This window comes from Engystomops pustulosus, chromosome 2 (genome assembly GCF_040894005.1).
Source record: "Engystomops pustulosus chromosome 2, aEngPut4.maternal, whole genome shotgun sequence".
NCBI classification, from domain to species: Eukaryota; Metazoa; Chordata; class Amphibia; order Anura; family Leptodactylidae; genus Engystomops; species Engystomops pustulosus.
The window spans coordinates 23,681,056-23,704,684 of record NC_092412.1 but is presented as its reverse complement, the minus strand read 5'-3'; the positions used below and the strand labels follow the sequence as shown (position 1 = coordinate 23,704,684).

The window sequence follows — 23,629 nt, the reverse complement described above, 5'->3', positions numbered from 1 at the left end:
GGGGTATAATACAGGATGTAACTCAGGATCAGTACAGGATAAGTAATGTCATGTATGTACACAGTGACTGCACCAGCAGCAGAATAGTGAGTGCAGCTCTGGAGTATAATATAGGATGTAACTCAGGATCAGTACAGGATAAGTAATGTCATGTATGTACACAGTGACTGCACCAGCAGCAGAATAGTGAGTGCAGCTCTGGAGTATAATACAGGATGTAACTCAGGATCAGTACAGGATAAGTAATGTCATGTATGTACACAGTGACTGCACCAGCAGCAGAATAGTGAGTGCAGCTCTGGAGTATAATATAGGATGTAACTCAGGATCAGTACAGGATAAGTAATGTCATGTATGTACACAGTGACTGCACCAGCAGCAGAATAGTTCGTGCTGGATCATTCTGCTGTGAACTGCTGACGGGTGTGGTTGTCTGTGACTGAGCTCCTGCACCACCTGGGGGAAGACCAATCCACCCAGGCCTGCTCTCTCCTCCCCAGGGAGGGAGTAGGTTTCTGGGATGAGTGAGCCAGGAAAATCCCAGGCTTCTGCCTCCCGGACCAGGCCGGCGGGGGGCAGGAGAAGCCAGTTGCCGGCCAAAGCGGAGGGGGTAAGAAGATCTGCCCGGAGCCAAGGACGCAGCGATGTGACCTCGGCTGCCACCCCCAAGACCCAGGGAAGCTGCAAGGTCTCCAGATCACAGAAGATCAAGGCAAGTAACATCAGCCTGAGTGCTCCTCCTGGAAAGCTGAGTGACTGTGCGGGAAAGCTGGGTGGTTCAGCTGAAAAGCTGGGTGCTCACGGAGGTGTGCAAAAGGCATGGGGTGATCTTAAGGCCCGGGAGTCTGCTACCATCTATGGCTCCCGGATTGCTGAGCACCTCCGTGAGTACGAGGAAGCCGGAAAAGCGCTGAGGAGGCTCCAGGAGGAGATAAGGGAGACCTTGGCCCTAGCGGGGGTGGCTACGCAGAGAAAGAAAAAGTCTGATCTACTTACCACCATAGACAGACTAAAAGCCGAGGTCACCGCTCTGCAGGAGAAGCGACATCTTATCCGCGAGCACAGCGGTCCGTTCCGCGAAAAGTTGGAAAACGACGCCCGGTTTGAGGAAATGCGCCTGGAGCAGCTGAGAAAGCAAAAGGGGCTTGAGATCCAGGCGGATGATGGCGATGATGAGGAGGATGAGGAAGACCTGCCGTGTCCGTCTGGTGGCCTGCGCCAACACCAGCAGGCCTCGCACGACAGGCTGCCTGCGGAGCAAGCGCCATTACCATCAGGCTGCGGCTCTGCCAACCTGGAGGAGGAAAGTGATGACAGCGGCCAGGGGGGGGCGCTAATGGCTCAGATCCGTCAGCTTGAGTCCCCAGTTCACCTCCAGAACTTTTCCTTCGGCGATGATATGCCAGATGACGACCTAAAGAGAAAGAAGAGAGCCAGGAAGACCAAGGCGTCTCAGGAGGTGAATCTGGTGTTTCGTCCCCTCCCTGTTCCCTCCGGGCTGGCAGCAGTGCCAGCCTGTCGTGTAGGCCCCGTTGCCCAGCCCAGCACGAATCCTGCAGTGGACTCGGTGCCAGGGTGCGGGGAGATTGCAAAGCCACGTTCTATCATGGCGCAGAGCACCAGCCTTGTTTGTAGTAGCAAGGATGGTGCAGGGAAGGCATCGGCCGAAAGGCCGGACAGTGAGGGCGATCCAGCAGGTCCTGGTACTGTGCGCTGCCCCCCAGTGGGAGGGGGGGGTGGCCCAGTGCCAGGGGCAGTGGCGGTGGCTCCTGTAGTCCCTAGCACTGTGGCTGCTGCTAGGTCCGGTGAGCAGCGGCAGTGTGATGGGGCTGCTGGGGCTTGTGGTGCGGCGCCTCCCAAGCGCCCTGTGCAGCCTGCGGGAAAGGGCGCAGGAAAGGTTTTATTTTGTATTGGCTCATCTGACCCTGGAGATGGCACAAAGAGACTGTCCGGAGTAAATAAAGACAGGAGGCCTCTTTCATCCAGCGAGCAGCGATGCTCCAACCTTAAAAAAACTGCGGGACAACAAGGGGTTAATGCCAATGAGGCAGAGGGCACAAGTAAGATCGGGGTTGGAGCTGCCTCTTCTCAGGCTGAATCAGCTATGGAGGTGGCTCTACCCCCAGTGCCCAGTGACGCTGAGGCAACCCCAGGTCCTCCTGGCCCAGCTGGTGTGAGTGATGCAAGGAAGCGAGGGAAGCGAGACAGTAATGTACATAGTGTGGTGAGTGTGGGAGTGGTGGATGGTGGTGAGGGGGTTAATCATGTGGTTTGTGCTGATCCATCTGCACCCCCAGTGGTGGCCGCTCCCATAAGGAGCTATGCGAGTGTCACCGCTGGGGCAAGTGGGGTTAACTCCTTGTCTCCTGGCTCTGGGAACAGCGTTTTGCAAAGGCGTCTTCTGGAGGCTCTCAGGAGAGGGGAAAAGTCAATCAATGTAGAGGGGAGAGAGGTTGATCTGTCCTTCTGGACAGACAGGCATGGCCTGGCAGCCTTCCAAGAGAAAAGGGGGGGAGAGACTGTATGGTCTTTACCCACAACCGGGCCCGGAGCTTCCCGTAGGAATGTGGTTCGTCTTCGCTGGAGGGGCAGTGACGCATGCCCACCCAGGTCAAGGGTGGTGGAGCTCCTCCTGAAGATGAACTTCAGGGCTAGTGACATCTTTGCCCTGATACATCCTTATGGTACTCCGGAGTTCGATGTCAGCTTTGTCCGGCCGGAGGGCTTAGAGCTCTTCTGGTCGAATTATGAGCTGGCAAAGAACGAGCCTGGCTGGCGAGACTTTGCTGTGCAAGCAGTGTCTCGCCAAAACACAGTCAAGAAGGTGACCGTTTTGACCCGTAACGAGTCACTTTCTTGCATGGACATCATGACGTGGCTCAGTCGTTATGGTGAGGTTGTACAGGTACCTCAGAAAAACCGTGATGAATTTGGCATTTGGTCTGGGGCCTGGACCTTCATGATGAAGTTGAAGTGTTCAGGCGGCACAGTCGCCCACATTCCCTCTTCAGCCTTTCTTGGGCGGGACAGAATCCTGATTTTCTACCAGGGGCAGCCGAAGGTCTGTCACAGGTGCGGTGACCCCACACACTTCAGCGCCAGCTGCCAAGTGCAGAAGTGCGCTTTGTGTGGTGGGCTAGGTCATCTCGCTGCATCCTGTAAGGACATTAGGTGTAACCTGTGTGGTGAGCTCGGTCACCCTTTCAGCCGTTGTCCTCGCTCCTTTGCCAATGCGGTTGTGACCCCAGTGGAGGAGAGCCATGAGGTTGCTTCTGCTGGGGAAGGTACCAGCAGAGGTGGAGGAGCTGAGGGGCCTGTGAAGAAAAGCAAGAATAAGTCACCTTCTCAGTTGAGGCGGCTTGAAGCCAGACAAAAAGGGAGAGAACTGGGGAAGCCTCAGGTTGCTGGGGTGACCCTTGTCCCTTCCTCAGAGGCTGGTCATGCTACTGAGGCCCTGAGGGATGATGAGTTGGATGAGGAGGTCAGGAGGATGGAGCGCGAGAAAGGTGCCATGTCCTCCACGTCCTCCCATTATGAGAGTATGGATGAGGATAACAGGATTTGGCTAGAAAATAAGCGCAAGCAGAAAAAGAAAAAACGCGGCGTATCTAAGGTACCTAAGGAAGGGAAAACTTCCTCCCCTCTGGTTGAGCTTTCCAACCGGTTCCTCACCCTCGATGAGATCGCCTCCTCGGAAGGAGAGGCTGAGGGTGGGGTTCTGGAGGTGGCGGCGGAGCAGCCTGCAGGGGGCGCCGAGTCTCTATCCTCTGGGGATGCTGGGTCCTCAGAGTGGGAGACTGACTCAGAGTCAGGAGACAAGGACGAAGGAGAGGGTGGTCCGGGTGGGTCCTTGGGGGCCAGTAATAACATGGACACCTCAATTTCGTTAAAAAGAAGTTGCCCCAATTCTGAAGGGAAAAGGGAAAAGGCATCATCTTCAGAGGAGAGTCGGGGGAAGGGAAATAGTAAGAAAAAAGCCGTCTAACTTAATCACTCATGATGGCGGCACCCACTCCGTTGACGATGGCGTCCATTAATGTCGCCAGCATTAAGTCTGATGCGGCTAGATTTGCGGCCTTTGATTTTCTCGGCCGTGTTGAAGCCGACATTTTATTTTTGCAGGAGACCAGGCTGCCAGATTTGGCGGCCGTGTTTAAAGCTAAGAGGGAATGGAGACACGGGCCTTCCTATTGGTCTCTTGCGGCCGAGCCGTATAGCGGAGTGGCGGTCCTTTTTACCGCGCCGGTAGAATGCCGACGAGTTATTGAGTTAGAAATGGGGAGGTGCCTGATCCTGGATGTCCTCATGAAGGGACAAGAACTGCGCCTAATTAACATCTATGGTCCCCAGTCCAAGTGGGACAGGAAGTGTCTCTTTATGAGGATCAAGCCCTACCTTTTTACAAGTCGGCAGGTGGTCTTTGGAGGGGACTTCAATGCTGTCACGAGGTCCCAGGATAGGGGAGGTTCCAGAGACAAGCTGACTTATGATAGCGTCGCTCTTAATAGCATAGCTAGTGAGGCTCGCCTGGTGGATGTCCACATCCGGCACACCCCAGGCCACACGGGGTTCACCTATTATAGGGGTAGCTGCAGGTCTAGAATAGACAGGTTTTATTTAAAGGAGGAAGCCATTTCTTCAGCAGTGTCCGTTGTTGAGGTGGAGTTCTCCGACCACTGTCTAATTTTGTTTTCTCTGAATGTTACAGAGACCCCCCGGATGGGAAGAGGCTACTGGAAGCTCAATTCGTCTCTCCTGGAAGAAGCAGAGATAAGACAATCCTTTGAGGACTTTCTTCAGAGCCAGGTACCATTGCTGGGCCTTTGTAGCAGTAAGTCAGAGTGGTGGGAGATGCTCAAGAAAAGGGTGGCGAGATTCTTCCGCCAGCTCTCGAGCCTCAGGAGCCTGGACAGGTACCGCCTGTATCAGGGCCTGAGGAGGAAACTCGAGCATCTCGTCTCGACTGGAGGTAGTCGTGAGGACATCTCCAGAGTGAAATCCTTGCTGAAGAGGTGTCAGTACGATAGACACGCATCTTTGGTTTTTGAGAGGGATTACGGGAAATACCGCTCGCCCGACCCTTACAGAAACTGCAAGATGTCAGTGAATGGTAAAGTTGTCACAGGACTGGTTGACAGTACGGGATCCCTGAAAAGGTCCAGATCAGGGATTCTGGAGGTCGTCAGATCCTTCTACTCACACCTCTTGGGCAGGAAGGATCTAGATCGGGATGTGATATCGGCTTTTCTGGCTGAAACTGTCCCTGAGCCAGGAGTAGACCCCTCTCTTGATGTTTTGACAGAGATGATCAGGGAAGAGGAAGTCAGCCTGGCGATTGAAGGGCTCGCCCTCAAGAAATCGCCGGGTCCGGATGGCTTAACATCTGAGTTCTATAAGACCTTTAAGGACGCCTTGGTTCCCCTCTTGACTGAGGTATTCAATGAGTGTCTTTCCTCGGGCGCTCTGCCGAAGTCAATGAGGAGGTCTGCCCTGATCATCCTGTCAAAGGGTAAGGACCGATCTCGTATTGAGAACTGGCGTCCCATAGCGCTTCTCAATACGGACAGAAAGGTTTTGGCAAAGGTGCTGTTTAATCGGCTGGTGCAGTTTGCGCCCCGGCTCCTTTCGGGGACCCAGCACTGCTCTGTTCCAGGCCGCAGTACATTTAGTGCTGTGCTTTGTGTTCGGGAGGCAGTGGAGCAGGGCAGGGCTGGTAACTGGAAGGGGTACTTGCTGTCCTTGGATCAGGCAAAAGCGTTTGATCGGGTTGACCACGAGTACCTCTGGTCTGTCCTTCTGAGGTATGGCCTGCCGGGGGAGTTTGTCAATTGGCTGAAAGTTTTGTATGCAGGGGCAGAGAGTTTCCCGCTTGTGAACGGTTGGATTGGCCGCTCTTTTGAGGTCGGGTCTGGTGTTCGCCAGGGTTGTCCTCTGAGCCCACTTTTATACGTGTTCGCGATTGACCCATTCCTTAGGAGGGTTGATCGTGGGCCGTTGGTGGGAGTCGGGATGGACCAGGAGGCACCGGAAGCCACTCTAAGGGTGGTAGCGTACGCTGATGATGTCACCGTTTTTGTGTCCTCGAGAGGGGAGGCGCAATGGGTGATGTCAGAGGTTGACCGCTACTCAGAGGCTTCTGGGTCCAAGATCAACCGGGATAAGTGTGAGAGTCTCTGGCTGGGAGAGGGGGATCCAGGCTTTGATCTCCCGGACACTCTTCCAGGGCCCCAAGACTCTGCCAAAGTTCTCGGCATCGAATTTGGCCAGGGGGATTACCCCATGCAAAACTGGGATGGCAGGCTTAAGATCGCCGCTCAGAGGGTGGACCAGTGGAAGGGTTGGTCTTTGACCCTCAGGGAAAGGGTGAACTTGATTAAAACTTACCTGCTCCCATTGCTGATATATCTGGGCAGTGTGTGCATGTTGCCAGAACCCCTCTGGACTCGAGTCTACAGTCTGTTCTTCCAGCTGTTATGGGGGAATAGGCTGAACCTTATCAAGAGGGAGGTTACTTACCGCACGAGGAGACAAGGAGGGTTGTGTATGGTCAACCCTGTGGTGTTCCTAGTGAATACCTTTCTTAAGATCAATGTAGCAAACCTCTGGAAAGAGAGGGCTCCTCCGTGGGTATACTCCTGTAGGGGATGGTTTCGGCCTTTCTTCCAGGAATGGGAGACAGGAGGGCGAGTGAAGGATCTCCGTACACCACATGGGCATCTTCCGGCTTACGCTACCCCGGTTCTGAAGGTGATTCGCCGGTGGGGTCTGGGAATGTGGGAGATCAGGACCATGTCGAGGAAACTCCTTGACAAAAGGGTTCTGTTGACCCATTTCCAGAAGCCTCTGGCCCTCAGGGATTGCCCAAGTCGGGATCTGGGGGTGGGTTTAGGTCTTTTGAATTCCATCAGGATCCCCTTGAAGTTTTGGGACTTGACTTGGCGCTGCTTCCATGGAAAGCTGTGTGTGAGGGACAATCTGAAGTGTAGGAGCTCTGAGGAAAGGGGTTGTCCCCGGGAGGAGTGCGGTGGTCTGCTGGAGAGCATGGACCACTTCCTGCTTCATTGTCCCTTTAACACAGAGGTGTACAACCGGGTGGGCGCTTCCATCCATTGGCCCGGGTTGGCCGGTCTCTCCTATGCGGAGTGGGCCTATGGAGCATTCAGAGGCCTGGGTGGCCGGGACCGATGCACGTTATTTCTAGTCAGTCTAGTGGTCAGGTACCACACGTGGAACGCACGGTGTTTAGTATCGACGCAGCGTAAAATCCTCCCGGTGGATGAGGTGGTTAGGAACATTCTGGGTGACCTGGTGAAGGTGCGCTCTCTGGAGTATGAGAGGCTGGGCACGGGGAGGGCCTCTCTCCTTTGGAGGGGGTTCTCCTTTAGTGTCCCTTAGTCTGTCATCTCCGCTCCTGGTGTTGGGCTGAAGCTGACACTGTAGATTTTTGTTTTGTGTTATGAGCATATAGAGATGTAGGGCTTGCAGGCACCGAACCTGGGCTTTATGTGGTTGGTTTGTTATATGTTGATATGTTTAATGTGTTTGTATCTTGTGTACAGTGTGTATTTATGTAGTTATAGTTAATGTGTATATAGGTGGTTGGTTTTGGGGTGTTGGTGTTAGGGTGTTAGGTTGGGAGGGGGGTGGACGGGACTTGGACTTTATGATCCTGGGCACTGGTCTGGACTATATAGCGCGAACTTTGGACGTTAGACCAGTGTCTGGGTGGGAGGGTGATGGGCGTGGGATTTAGTTAGTTATATTTAATGTTTTTATTTCCTGTTTGTCTTTTTTTTGCTGTGTATTCTTTAGTTATTTATGAAAAAAAAAGAAAAAAAAAAAATGTATAAAAAAAAAAAAAGAAAAAAAAAAATTAGGTGGTGGGATTGGGTGAAGGTTTTGTTTTATAATGCTGATTGTGTGGTGTGTGTGTGGCTGGGCCAGGAGATTTTCGTAAGTCTCTTTTAGTTTGTATTATTGTTTTGTTTTGCCAGAAGTTATGGCTTTATTTATGTTTATTGTTGTAATGTTTTTCATTTTTATATATAAAATAAAAGATTTACAGGATGTAACTCAGGATCAGTACAGGATAAGTAATGTCATGTATGTACACAGTGACTGCACCAGCAGCAGAATAGTGAGTGCAGCTCTGGAGTATAATACAGGATGTAACTCAGGATCAGTACAGGATAAGTAATGTCATGTATGTACACAGTGACTGCACCAGCAGCAGAATAGTGAGTGCAGCTCTGGAGTATAATACAGGAAGTAACTCAGGATCAGTACAGGATAAGTAATGTCATGTATGTACACAGTGACTGCACCACCAGCAGAATAGTGAGTGCTGCTCTGGTGATCTGCATCTGCGTCCAATCATCCATTAAAGTAATTGTGATCCTCTAATGCTATACACATGTATATACAGTGCAATATATGCCCCGGTTTTAAGGTACCTGCACCTTTAAGACCATCCAAGTGCTGTATGGCCATGAAGACCTCTGTCCTGTCTCACTATGAGAAATGTGTTACGTCTTGCAGTATAAGGAATCCTTTCTATGCGTCCTTTCCCTTTAAGCCTGAAGGCCTCAGATAAGACAAGACTCTACTTCTCCCCCACATAACTACGAGTTATTCTGTATCCATCAAGAATCACCCCAGCAGTGAGACGAGCTACCAGCCTGCAACTTTAACCTGAGTCCCCAACCACAGCCTTGTCGCCTCCTGCAACTTTTACACTTTGATCATTATTGACTACGTCCTGTATGGGGTATGTGATGCACCGCTTATTTGCATATATGTAAATTCCTTTCATCGTACTCGCTGTACTAGAAATTACTGTATTTTGCACTCTCCGTCGTGACTGCCCTTTAAATGCAGGGAGATGCCTATTGATTTTCCGTATTGATCCCTCGGCACTTTGCGTGCGAACCGCGGTGGTGCCTAAATAGCTTAACCCCTTCGTCGCCAGATGCTGCTGGGTACTAGGAAATTCATGAAGTCTACTGTATAATAATAGTAGGAAATCACTGTACATGAGGCTCATTGTACTGAATGTAAACCAGGTTACTGTCACTTTAAGAAATCTAGGATGCCCCTCATTAGGTTACTAGGGGCTTTATCCATAAAAATGCCTTATTAAAGGGTTCTTCTGCTCTTAAAGGGTCTGAATCAGTCCCATGTTGGGCCCAGGGGTATGCGGCTATGACTACAGAAAGCAATGGGGTTGTCACCCAGCTTTTCTAGATCCCAGAATGGTAAATATTACTAGGTGAGGAGCAAGGGATACATCAATGCACAACTAGGTTACAAGATATTTTAAGAAAAGTTGGGTGACGGCACTAATAATGAGTACTAATTGCATCCATATTGGGTCCACCCAGCTTTTCTAGGATGCAAAAAGATACAGGAATATTGTTGCTAAAATGTGGAGAAAGTTCAATATGTCTGATGTTGCAGAAGCCGCACCGCAGATCAATCGGCCGCAGTGAGTGAGTATTGAGCGTGTTGACAGGTCATTTTCACATGTTTAATGGTGAAACTTCTCCAAGGAGCGACGTACAGAGCGAGCAATCAAGCGCCTGAGCGAGCGGCTAATGCCTGGACATCCTGATTACTCCACCGGACCACAGATATTGGCTATACTTCATAGTGTAACACATAGGGAGTGATGGAGAAGGGTTCTGCATACTGATGTAGCTATCTGTATATAGGTCATTGTACGGGGGGGGGAGGAGGAGATAAGCTGTGACATCATCTATTGTCAGTAGTGATGTAATGATGGGTCAGTGTTATCTATATAGAGGTCATTGTACAGGGAGGGGGAGGAGATAAGCTGTGACATCATCTATTGTCGGTAGTGATGTAATGATGGGTCAGTGTTATCTATATAGAGGTCATTGTACAGGGAGGGGGAGGAGATAAGCTGTGACATCATCTATTGTCAGTAGTGATGGGTCAGTGTTATCTATATAGAGGTCATTGTACAGGGAGGGGGAGGAGATAAGCTGTGACATCATCTATTGTCAGTAGTGATGTAAGGATGGGTCAGTATTATCTATATAGAGGACATTGTACAGGGAGGGGGAGAAGATAAGCTGTGACATCATCTATGGTCAGTAGTGATGTAATGATGGGTCAGTGTTATCTATATAGATGACATTGTACAGGGAGGGGGAGGAGATAAGCTGTGACATCATCTATTGTCAGTAGTGATGTAATGATGGGTCAGTGTTATCTATATAGAGGTCATTGTACAGGGAGGGGGAGGAGATAAGCTGTGACATCATCTATTGTCAGTAGTGATGTAATGATGGGTCAGTGCTATCTATATAGAGGTCATTGTACAGGGGGGAGGAGGAGATAAGCTGTGACATCATCTATTGTCAGTAGTGATGTAATGATGGGTCAGTGTTATCTATATAGAGGTCATTGTACAGGGAGGGGGAGGAGATAAGCTGTGACATCATCTATTGTCAGTAGTGATGTAATGATGGGTCAGTGTTATCTATATAGAGGTCATTGTACAGGGAGGGGGAGTAGATAAGCTGTGACATCATCTATTGTCAGTAGTGATGTAATGATGGGTCAGTGTTATGTATATAGAGGTCATTGTACAGGGAGGAGGAGGAGATAAGCTGTGACATCATCTATTGTCAGTAGTGATGTAATGATGGGTCAGTGCTTTATATATATATATATCATTGTGATCCCTTTTAGAATCATTCTCAGTCTATTATAATGCCTTGTGCTCATAGTAGAAAGAAGTATAAAGAAATCATCATAAAACAGCAGAAGATCTTGGAGTTCTTGGCTCTGGGATAACAATGGTGTAAATTACAATTAATCACAACTAGATGGGAAGAATGTGGAGCAGAGGATAGAAGGGTCCACATGCTGTGATTGGACTTGTAGAAGAATGTAATATAGCAGAGATCTCCAGGCTCTGCTGTAGCCACTGGTGAAATACTTGAAGGATCAGGAATGTGGCCATCGCTGGCAGAGGATGAGATTTACTAACTCTCTGGATGCTGACAAATCACTTTATAAAGAGATTTTGTCATGCTTAAAAAATCCTCCTCGCCACACCCAGAGTCATAAGATGTGCTGATCCACAAGATCTGGACAATTCCTTCTATAATTTATCAAAGGGGTTGTGTTCTTAAAGGGCAATTCCAGTCACTAGTTATATTATCATCAATAATGTCTTACACATTCCGAAATTACACAGGCAGGACCTTATAATAGATAGGTCTGTGTCGCCCCCTACTGAGTAGTTAGAAAGAATATAATGATATCCCAGTGTACAATAAAAAATTCTACCATACAAATTTTATATATAAGAATATAACTACTATAATACTGTCCCCTATGTACAAAAATATAACTACTATAATACTGCCCCCTATGTACAAGAATATAACTACTATAAAACTGCCCCTATGTACAAGAATATAACTACTATAATACTGCCCCCTATGTACAAGAATATAACTACTATAATACTGCCCCCTATGTACAAGAATATAACTACTATAATACTGCCCCCTATGTACAAGAATATAACTACTATAATACTGCCCCCTATGTACAAGAATATAACTACTATAATACTGCCCCCTATGTACAAGAATATAACTACTATAATACTGCCCCCTATGTACAAGAATATAACTACTATAATACTGCCCCCTATGTACAAGAATATAACTACTATAATACTGCCCCCTATGTACAAGAACATAACTACTATAATACTGCCTCCTATATACAAGAATATAACTACTATAATACTGCCCCCTATGTACAAGAATATAACTACTATAATACTGCCCCCTATGTACGAGAACATAACTACTATAATACTGCCTCCTATATACAAGAATATAACTACTATAATACTGCCCCTATGTACAAGAATATAACTACTATAATACTGCCCCCTATGTACAAGAATATAACTACTGTAATACTGCCCCCTATGTACAAGAATATAATTACTATAATACTGCCCTCTATGTACAGGAATATAATTACTATAATACTGCCCTCTATGTACAAGAATATAACTACTATAATACTGCCCCTATGTACAAGAATATAACTACTATAATACTGCCCCCTATGTACAAGAATATAACTACTATAATACTGGCCTTACGTACAAGAATATAACTACTATAATACTGCCCCCTATGTACAAGAATATAACTACTATAATACTGCCCCCTATGTACAGGAATATAACTACTATAATACCGCCCCCTATGTACAAGACTATAACTACTATAATACTGCCCCCTATGTACAAGAATATAACTACTATAATACTGCCCCCTATGTACAAGAATATAACTACTATAATACTGCCCCCTATGTACAAGAATATAACTACTATAATACTGCCCCCTATGTACAGGAATATAACTACTATAATACTGCCCCCTATGTACAAGAATATAATTACTATAATACTGTCCCCTATGTACAAGAATATAACTACTATAATACTGCTCCCTATGTACAAGAATATAACTACTATAATACTGCCCCCTATGTACAAGAATATAACTACTATAATACTGCCCCCTATGTACAAGAATATAATTACTATAATACTGTCCCCTATGTACAAGAATATAACTACTATAATACTGCCCCTCTATGTACAAGAATATCACTACTATAATACTGCCCCCTATGTACAAGAATATAACTACTATAATACTGCCCCCTATGTACAAGAATATAACTACTATAATACTGCCCCCTATGTACAAGAATATAACTACTATAATACTGCCCCCTATGTACAGGAATATAACTACTATAATACTGCCCCCTATGTACAGGAATATAACTACTATAATACTGTCCCCTATGTACAAGAATATAACTACTATAATACTGCCCCCTATGTACAAGAATATAACTACTATAATACTGCCCCCTATGTACAGGAATATAACTACTATAATACTGTCCCCTATGTACAAGAATATAACTACTATAATACTGCCCCCTATGTACAAGAATATAACTACTATAATACTGCCCCCTATGTACAGGAATATAACTACTATAATACTGCCCCCTATGTACAAGAATATAATTACTATAATACTGCCCCCTATATACAGGAATATAACTACTATAATACTGCCCCCTATGTACAAGAATATAACTACTATAATACTGCCCCCTATGTACAAGAATATAACTACTATAATACTGCCCCCTATGTACAAGAATATAACTACTATAATACTGCCCCCTATGTACAAGAATATAACTACTATAATACTGCCCCCTATGTACAAGAATATAACTACTATAATACTGCTCCCTATGTACAAGAATATAACTACTATAATACTGCCCCCTATGTACAAGAATATAACTACTATAATACTGCCCCCTATGTACAAGAATATAACTACTATAATACTGCCCCCTATGTACAAGAATATAACTACTATAATACTGCTCCCTATGTACAAGAATATAACTACTATAATACTGCTCCCTATGTACAAGAATATAACTACTATAATACTGCCCCCTATGTACAAGAATATAACTACTATAATACTACCCCCTATGTACAAGAATATAACTACTATAATACTGCCCCCTATGTACAAGAATATAACTACTATAATACTGCCTCCAATGTACAAGAATATCACTACTATAATACTGCCCCCTATGTACATGAATATAACTACTATAATACTGCCCCCTATGGACAAGAAGCTGTTGTATGATGTGTATTACAGTCTTTCCTCTTATATCATGTATGTGCAGTGACTGTCTCTCTTTGGTATAGTTACTGATTAGAATTATTTGCAGTTCAGTCTTTCTCTTCCACATTCGGTTTCCTGGGAGAATTTGTGGTCGGATTAGAGGAGAATTTGTCAGATTTTTCTGACAGGGAAGACATCATCACCACAATCCCGTGACCATAACCGCGGTGATGAGGTCTTCCCTGTATATCTGGCATTTAGTCTTTTATGATGTGCAAGATGAACACTCAAAGCCCTTAGATACCAGAACATTTCTACAGATCTGTGCTCTCTGAAACCCCCAAGGTTCACGTAGGGAAATATTACATTATGAATAAAATCATCTTAGAGGTTTATTTTTGTGTATTCTCTTTTACTTAAAGGGCTATTCCACACAAAATATATACTCAGGATAACAAAATAGCACATTCTCTAATTCACTGTTATTAGCATTTCTACCCTGTCTCTATCAGTCCTGATGTACACAATTTCAGTTGCTCCTCGATCCAACCCTGGATCTTCTGACTTTAGGGTCGGGCAGGGCACAATCTTCTCATGAATAGCTTCTCCTGTCTCACACTGCAGTCTCAGCATCACCCTCTCCCCTCCATTACATGAGGAGCTTACACACAGACACTCATATTTCCTGCTGCAAACATCAGAGGTGCAGCAGAGATGACTGTGTTATAGTTCAATGTAGCAGGGCTGGAGAGTGTCATTGTGTGTTATATGCATTTCATTGATCTCATCATTTCTCATCTCCCTTTATGTGTCCGATACTAGTAAAAGTGCAGAGGCTAAATGAAAATGTATATAAACCTTGTACCCTGATAATCTAAGCACATTGTCAGCACACAGCATCTCACCTCACTAGAGGGATCATGAAGTGTCTGCTTAGAGAGAACCCCGCTCACACTCTGGAATCTTACCCTGACCATCACTGGTCTACATTTGTTTAGCAGTCTGGTTTGGGGTATATAGGCTCTGGTTTCGGTTCTGTAATTAAGGGTTCGGGTCTAAGGTCTATGTTTGTTCAGGCTTCTGTATTGGTTTCTATTTTTACAGGGTTTGGTATGGATCTGTATCTGCTTAGGAGTCTGTGGTCTATTTTTGTTTAGTGGTCTGGTTTTGGGCCTGTGTTTATGTAGAAGTTTGGTCCGGAGTCTATATTTGTGTATGGGGTTCTGTTTTGGGTTCTGGCTTAAGGTTTGTATTGGTTTTTGGATTTGGTCAGGGGTATGTATTTATTTAGGGCTCTTGAATGGGGTCTGTACTTGTTTTGGGAGATGGTCTGGGGCCTATTTTTAGAGGGTTTTTTATGGATCTGTATTTGCTTAGGAGTTTGGTCTGGTTTTGTTTCTGTATATAAGGGTTCTAGCCGTAGGTCTGTATTTGTTTTTGGATTTGGTCAGGGGTATGTATTTATTTAGGGTTTTGGTCTGTAATTGTTTTGGGAGATGGTCTGGGGTCTATTTTTAGAGCATTTGCTATGGATCTGTATCTGCTTAGGAGTCTGTGGTCTATATTTGTTTAGCATTCTGGTTTTGGGCCTGTATTTGCATATGAGTTTGGTCTGGGGTCTGGATTGGGTTCTGGATTTAAGGGTTCTAGCCTGAGGTCTGTATTTGTTTAGGGGTACGGGATTGTTCTCTGTATTTTGATGTGGGATCTGCAGTTGTGTATGGGATGTGGTTTGGGGTCTGTATCAGATTGGTCTGGGGGCTGTTTGTGCCTAGGAGTCTGTGTCTACATTGCTTTATTTGTGTAGGGGTCTGTTTAGGGGGTCTATATTTATTTCGAGGTGATAGATGTATATGATGGGTGGGGTATGTGCTCTGCATTAGTTTCGGGTGCGCTGATGGGGGGGGGGGGGTCAACGTTCGATCTGCTATTGATTGATATGCAACATGACCAAAAAAGGATGATCTCGTCACTTGCAACACCCCCCCCCCCCCCCCGGCTCCTTTAAGATTGCGCTCCAAGGTTCCCATTATTGTGAGAACATGCGCCATTGTGTGTGTATCCAGGCAACAACTTAGTAATGAGATCATTCTCCGCTGCGGAATAATTATAAGGTAGGATCTCTGTACAGTGAGGTGCAATGAGGACCCTAATAATCAGTCTGTAAACATGAGAGATTCTGGGGATTAACCCCTCGTGTGCACAGTATATGGAGGGACTGGATTTATCGGAGTGGATTTTCCCTGACGTAAGAAGATCTCTGCACATTTCTGGCCAGGATCCATCCTTACTTCTCTACTTGCAGCCCCTATTAGGTTGTGGTACTTTAAGAAGACCACTTACCTCTTCCTGCCTGGGGGACCACCATAGGGTTACAGATCAACTAGGAGGCCATAGAGTTCAGCCGCACCAATCTAAAGCAGCTAGTGTTAGGTATTGTCCCTGGAAAGGTGTGTAATCAGACCTTTGTGTATGTTGTTAGTAGCAGCAGGACTGTGAAGTATGGATTCATATTCCATTATTGAACTGGGGTTGTGTCATCACACTGCTATGCTCTGTGCTCTTTACAGGCAATGTTAGGTATTGTCCATGGAGAGATGTGTACTCATACCTTTGTGTATGTTGTTAGTAGCAGCAGGACTGTGAATTATGGATTTATATTTCATTATTGAAAAGGGGTTGTGCCCCGTCACACTGCTTTGCTCTGTGCTTTTTGAAGGCAATGTTAAGTATTGTCTCTGGAGAGATGTTTACTCATACCTTTGCTTATGTTGTGAGTAGCAGCAGGACTGTGAAATATGGATTTATATTCCAGGACTGAACTGGGGACATGACCTCACACTGCTGTGCTCTGCCAGTATTAGTGTATGTCCCTGGAAAGATGTGTAATCAGACCTTTGTGTATGGTGTGAATAGCAGCAGGAGAGTAAAATATGGATTGTACCAGCTCCAAGTGCCCTGGGGTGCTTCACAGCCCCTCTTATTTGCCAATGACTGCTATAGTATTCAACAGACTATTATTACTACAGCTTTTTAATAAGAAAGAAAGGGATGGTAAGCAGTTCCATGCAGTGTTAAAAGCACAGCAGTGTGAGGACAATCCCCCAGGAATTTTAACAGTCCTGCTGTTAATAACAACACAAAGCATGATTACACATCTCTCCAGGGACAATGTCTAACACTGTCTGCAGTAAGCACAGAGCACAGCAGTGAGAGGACACACCCTCAGTACAATCCTGGAATATAAATCCATATATCACAGTCCTGCTGCTACTAACAACATACACAGTGGTCTGATTACACATCTCTTCAGGGACAATACATAGCACTTGCTGCAGTACTAACATGGTGGTTTCTCCTCTCTGGTGGTCTGCAGTGGTGGGAAACCCCTGTAATCATTGTCTCTTACAGTCATGGTGCGGGCGGGAGGCGGACAATAATGTAGTTATTATGTTTCATCCTTTTTGTTATAATGTAGCTTTCATCAGCGGTAACTAAACTTTGGCACCAGAGGCATAGCCCGTCAGCCGTTGTGGTTATATGAAGGAGTTCAGCAATCACGGGAAGATATTTATACCCGGGAAGGCTCCGCTTCTCCAGATTCTTCATTTATTCATTAACGGAGACATGAGAAGCGTCACGTCCCGGCGCCGCTTATCCCCATGTCTATTATAGCCGCTTATCTCCCCTCCGGCTCCTCTGTAATCAGCCACAGGCGAGCGGGAGAGTAGCAGATTGTCTAACATCGCACATATACAATAGAGAATGGATGAAAAGACCAAGGCAAAAAGTTTTTCAAAAATTTCTTAAATACAACATTATCCACTCATCAAAGGAAATCTACCATCAAAAACCAGGGACATTACTCATAGATCCAGGCACCGTGACCATGGTATCTTCTTATATTTGTTATCTATCCTCCTTCCTTCTAAAATCATCTTTTATAATTATGCTATTTAGCCAGAAGGACTCTTGGGGTGTTACTAGAGCCCCTCCATGATGCAGCTTCACAGGCTGTTACACTGCAGGTGCACTTCCCCTTCCACTGTGTGAGATTACATCAGGTAGATGGAGGGGAAGTGCTGGGGGATCATGGTGGAGGGAGATACAGTGAAACGGCCTGTGAAGCTGCAGCATGGAGGGGCTCTGGTAACACCCCAAGTGCCCTCATGCATTAGCATAATTTTAAAGGTTGATTTTGAAAGGAAGGAAGCCATGGATAACAAATATAAGAAGATACCACAGTCACGGTGCCTGGATCTATGAGTAATGTCCCTGGTTTATCATGCTTGATATTGGTGGTAGATTCCCTTTACATGGGTATCCCCTATCCCCAATATGATCATGGTAGTGTAGGCTATGGAATAAGATTATGCAAATAGGTAAGATTTACTTAAAGGGATGTTCTGATTGTCTATACAAAGAAAAAAAATTATTAATGACATCCCTGGTGGTCTAGAGTAGTAAAGGGGTTAATACAAATATCTCGTGATCTAGGATAGTAAAGGGGTTAATGCTAACATCCCTGGTGGTCTAGGTTTCTAAAGGGGTAAATAATAACATCCCTGGTGGTCTAGGGTAGTAAAGGGGTTAATATGAACATCCCTGGTAATCGTGGTCAGTAAAAGGGGTTAATACCAATATCCCTGGTGTTCGAGGGTAGTAAAGGGATTAATACTAACATCCCTGGTGGTCTAGGTCCCTAATGGGGTAAATACTAACATCCCTGGTGGTCTAGGTCCCTAATGGGGTAAATACTAACATCCCTGGTGATGAAAGGTAGTATGGGGTTAATGCCAACATCCCAGAGGTCTAGAGTAGTAAATGAGTTAATACAAACATCCCTGGTGGTATAGGGTAGTAAAGGGGTTAATATGAACACCCCTGGTAGTCTTGGTCAGTAAAAGGGGTTAATACCAATATCCCTGGTGGTATAGGGTAGTGTAGTTGTTAATACTAACATTGGCGCTGTTACACCTCCCTGTGATGAGATCCGAGTTACAATGAGATTTCTCACAAATCACCGGCAGTGTCTGCCTGCAGATACAAGTGTCCAGATATAAAGGGGCTGCCGCCAGCACAGCACAAATTATCTCTCAGATCCAACCATTTCCAGGGAGAAATCCTGCAAAAATCACTGGTTATGAACAAAAAGTGTCATTTTTAGTAATAATGATGAGATCTGCATGACACCCCGCCATGTCAGAGGGATTGTTCTCATCTCACTGTGTACATAGGGATCATCTAGAACATTCTGTCTGCAGCCGAGAAATAAGAGCAGTAAATACCCGACATTATCCGCTCCTGGATAGAGATGAGAACAGATAGTGAGGAGACTACAGATTTGTATCATAATATCTATATCTATCTATCTATCTAGTCTTTCCTTTTTCTGTATCTATCTATCTATCTATCTCATATCTATCTATCTCATATCTATCTATCTATCTATATCTATCTATCTATCTATCTATCTATCTCCTAACTATCTATCTATATATGTATCCATCTCATATCTATCTATCTATCTATCTCCTATCTATCTATCTATCTATCTATCTATCTAGTATCTATCTATCTCTTTCCTATCTCATATCTATCTATCTATCTATCTATATCATATCTATCTATCTATCTATTTATCTATCTATCTCATATGTATCTATCTATCTATCTATCTATCTATCTCATATCTATCATCTATCTATCTATCTATCTATCTATCTCCTATCTATCTATATCATATCTATCTATCTCATATCCATCTCATATCTATCTATCTATCTCATATGTATCTATCTATCTATCTCATATCTATCTATCTATCTATCTATCTATCTATCTATCTATCTATCTATCTATCTATCACACAAGCAGCGTCAGAATCAGGTAGCATCTGGGACAGCTGGGTAATCTGTTTGCTCTGTCTAAGCTGTTATAACTGACTGTCACACAGCTTGCCAGGAATCCTGAGAAGCAAAGTTTTCTAATAACGTGAAAATACACCAGACAGTCCCATGTTGCATGAGGTAACTATACAGATAATGGGCCACATTTATCACTTTTGTGCGCCTAAGTGTAGTAGTTGCGCCTAAATTCGGGCGCACTGTTTTGCCAGAATTATCACAAGCTACAACCATCTGTGATAAGTATATTTTCTGCCTCTTATTAATCACTTTACTTTAACACAGTTTCGGCGCAATGTTAGATTCGGGCACTTACATGTGATCCTGCTACAAGCTCCTCTCTGCTTCTCCCACAGCCCAGAATGAAGATAACACTCACAGCAGCACCCAGGTGTGTGACACCCAGCACCCAGTGACCTCCTCAGCAGGGGCTTCTCCTGGAGGGGATCCCCCAGTGCTGGTCTCCTGCTGCACCCCTGTAACTCTGCACAGTATCCCCCTCAGACACTGTGCAGAATTACATGGGGGACACTTGTTTGTAGTATCTGCAACATTCTGCAAGCTTCTGCAAACTTCTCTTGCTCTTGCTGTGAGCTCAGGTTTTGCAGAATATTTTGTAAATAGAAGGTGATGAATCTAATGTATCTATTATATGTTCCAGTGTCTGCAGTGTATGTAATGTATCTATTATATGTTCCAGTGTCTGCAGTGTATCTAATGTATCTATTATATGTTGCAGTGTCTGCAGAGTATCTAATGTATCTATTATATGTTGCAGTGTCTGTAGTGTATCTAATGTATCTATTAGATGTTCCAGTGTCTGCAGAGTATCTAATGTATCTATTAGATGTTCCAGTGTCTGCAGAGTATCTAATGTATCTATTATATGTTCCAGTGTCTGCAGTGTATCTAATGTATCTATTATATGTTGCAGTGTCTGCAGAGTATCTAATGTATCTATTATATGTTGCAGTGTCTGTAGTGTATCTAATGTATCTATTATATGTTCCAGTGTCTGCAGAGTATCTAATGTATCTATTAGATGTTCCAGTGTCTGCAGAGTATCTAATGTATCTATTATATGTTGCAGTGTCTGCAGTGTATCTAATGTATCTATTATATGTTCCAGTGTCTGGCTGAGCTCTGCTGCTAGAAATGAGCTCTTCTGCAAAGGGGCTCAGTGCTTTCTTCTCAGATAACGCCACCTTCGGGCTGGAGTGTTTTTGCGCCCGTTTTTGCGCCTAAATGCAAAAGTCGCACGTGATGAATATCATTAGGCGCAGCAAAACATCTGGAATTGAACGATAGATGAGGGAAAGGTGGTTATTTTTGCTGCGCGGCTAATTTGACGTTTAATCGCAAAAATGGCGCAAAAACGGTGTGCCTAAACGTAAAGGCGCAAAAACAACAGAAAAAACAAGTGATAAATGTGGCCCATAGACTCCTAGAAGATATCCTTGAGCTTTAATGGCCGCCATATTAGTTGTCACACAGCTTATCAAGACTCCTGAGAAGCAAGGTTGTCTAATAATGGGGTAATACACTGGGCAGCCCCATGTCACTCAGCAATGCACAGATCTGACTTTTAAGGATCTAGGAAAGCTGGATAAACTGCATGATCTGTCTGAGCTTTAATAGTGACCATTGTGGTTTTCACCCAGCTTTCCAGGATTCCTGAGAAGCAAAGTTGTCTTATGTGGTAATACACTGAGCAACCCCATGTTGTTTGGCAACTATGCAAATTTGACTCCTGGGAAAGCTGGGTAAGCTGTAGTACATGCCTGAGCTTTAATGGCGGCCATATTAGTCGTCACCCAGCTTTCCAAGACTCCTGAGAAGCAAGGTTGTCTAATAATGTGGTAATACAATGGGCAGCCCCATGTCACTCAGCAATATGTAGGTTTGAAACCTATGGATCTAGGAAAGCTGGGTAAGCTGTAGGATCTGTCTGAACTATAACGGGGACCATAGTGGTCGTCACTCAGCTTTCCAAGACTCCTGAGAAGAAAAGTTGTCTAATAATGTGATAATACACTGGGCATCCCCATGTCACTCAGGAATATGCAGGTTTGACTCCTTTGGATCTAGGAAAGCTGGGTAAGCTGTAGGATCTGTCTGAAGTGTAACAGAGACCATAGTGGTTGTCACTCAGCTTTCCAAGACTCCTGAGAAGCAAAGTTATCTAATAACGTGGCAATACACCAGACAGTCTTGTGTGACTATGCAGATTTGTCTCCTGGGGATCTATGGCTGAGCTTTAATATCGTCCATATTGGTTATCACCCAGCTTTCCCAGAACCCTCAGCTTTTCTGGAACCTTGATCCATTTACTGTAAGGTACTGCGGGTCGGACCTGTACTAATGACATTACACAATGCAGTAATTGACCTTTGTCCTGTTTACTTGGAGGGATAAAGTTCCTGGTGAATGTGGCCACAGCCCCGGGTCATCGCCTGCTCTAGTCACTCCACAATCTGCAGCCGCTGTGCTCACCCGCTCTTCTCTCTCTCCACAGCTGTGTAAATGAGTATGGAAGATTATGACTTTCTATTCAAGATCGTACTCATAGGGAACGCCGGCGTAGGGAAGACCTGTCTGGTGCGCAGGTTTACTCAGGTAAGTAGCTCTTCAACCATTACCATGTGACCATAATACAGCTCACTGATTGGGGGATGAACTGAACGTTTACTGCTAAAGGGAACCTGTCAGCAGGTGTGACCATACAGACTGCAGCCAGTGTTATGTATTGCCCCTGGAGAGATGTGTCATCATACCGCTGTGTATGTTGTTAGTAGCAGCAGGACTGTGATATATGGATTTATATTTCAGTATTGAACTGGGGCTTGTCCTCACACTGCTGTGCTCTGTGTTCTCAGCTGCCAGTATTAGTGTCTGTCCCGGGAGAGATGTGTAATCAGACCTTTGTCTATGCTGTAATTAGCAGCAGGATTGTGATATATTGATTGATGATTCATTCCTTTATATTGATTTATATTCCTGGATTGGGGGGGGGTGTCCTCACACTGCTGTGCTCTCAGCTCTTGGCCCTGAACTTCCTCACAGCCCATCTCTCCTCTGCACTGAGGGAGAACCATAGTAGTCAGCAAGATGCCTGCAATATATTTTACTCAGAGCAGATGGGCTGTGGAGCAGCTCACTGCAGAGAGCACAGAGCACAGCAGTGTAAGGACACGCACTCAGTGTCCTACAATCCTGTAATATAAATATAATTTTCACAATTCTGCTGCTACCCTTGGAAACATTTCGTTCCAGGAAACTATAGTAATAGTATAATGTAGTTCTTTATAATATTCCCGTCCTGCACTCACTGATCTGTCACTGACGTCTTCCTCCACTTGCAGGGTCTCTTCCCCCCAGGGCAGGGGGCCACCATCGGGGTCGATTTTATGATCAAAACTGTGGAAATCAAAGGTGAAAAAATAAAGGTGAGAAAAACATAATATATTCTAACCCTCAGCTGCAGATTCACAGGCTGTTACACTGTCTCTCCCCCCCCCCTTTACATTCATTTTAACGGGCAGTACGGTCCACCGTACTGTGAGCGAGACATAAAAAATCAAGTGAGTGTCCTATGTCCTCCAGTATTTCCTTTCCATATGACCCATAGAGGTCTATGGGAACACGTAAAATATGCGTTGCATACGAGCTGCAATAGCCATAATTCTCCAACCCACTGCAATCTACACTCACCGGCCACTTTATTAGGTACACCATGCTAGTAACGGGTTGGACCCCCTTTTGCCTTCAGAACTGCCTCAATTCTTCATGGCATAGATACAACAAGGTGCTGGAAGCTCCTCAGAGATTTTGGTCCATATTGACATGATGGCATCACACAGTTGCCGCAGATTTGTCGGCTGCACATCCATGATGCGAATCTCCCGTTCCACCACATCCCAAAGATGCTCTATTGGATTGAGATCTGGTGACTGTGGAGGCCATTTGTGTCCAGTGACCTCA

At 45.2% G+C, this 23,629-nt stretch overlaps 1 protein-coding gene across 3 annotated transcripts in view; it reads left to right on the top strand.

Moving 5' to 3' along the window:
- The window catches only part of RAB30 (RAB30, member RAS oncogene family), an 88,926-nt gene that overhangs the window by 51,596 nt on the left and 13,701 nt on the right, over positions 1-23,629 (top strand). For 2 of the 3 annotated variants that reach the window (XM_072133996.1, XM_072133998.1), the window contains exons 2-3: positions 22,164-22,264; positions 23,011-23,094. In XM_072133996.1, coding sequence (XP_071990097.1) covers positions 22,172-22,264; positions 23,011-23,094 — 177 coding nt within the window. In that variant the 5' untranslated portion in view covers positions 22,164-22,171. Of the gene's footprint in view, positions 1-8,538; positions 8,768-22,163; positions 22,265-23,010; positions 23,095-23,629 lie in introns of all 3 variants that reach the window. The other variant, XM_072133997.1, reaches the window with a different exon arrangement.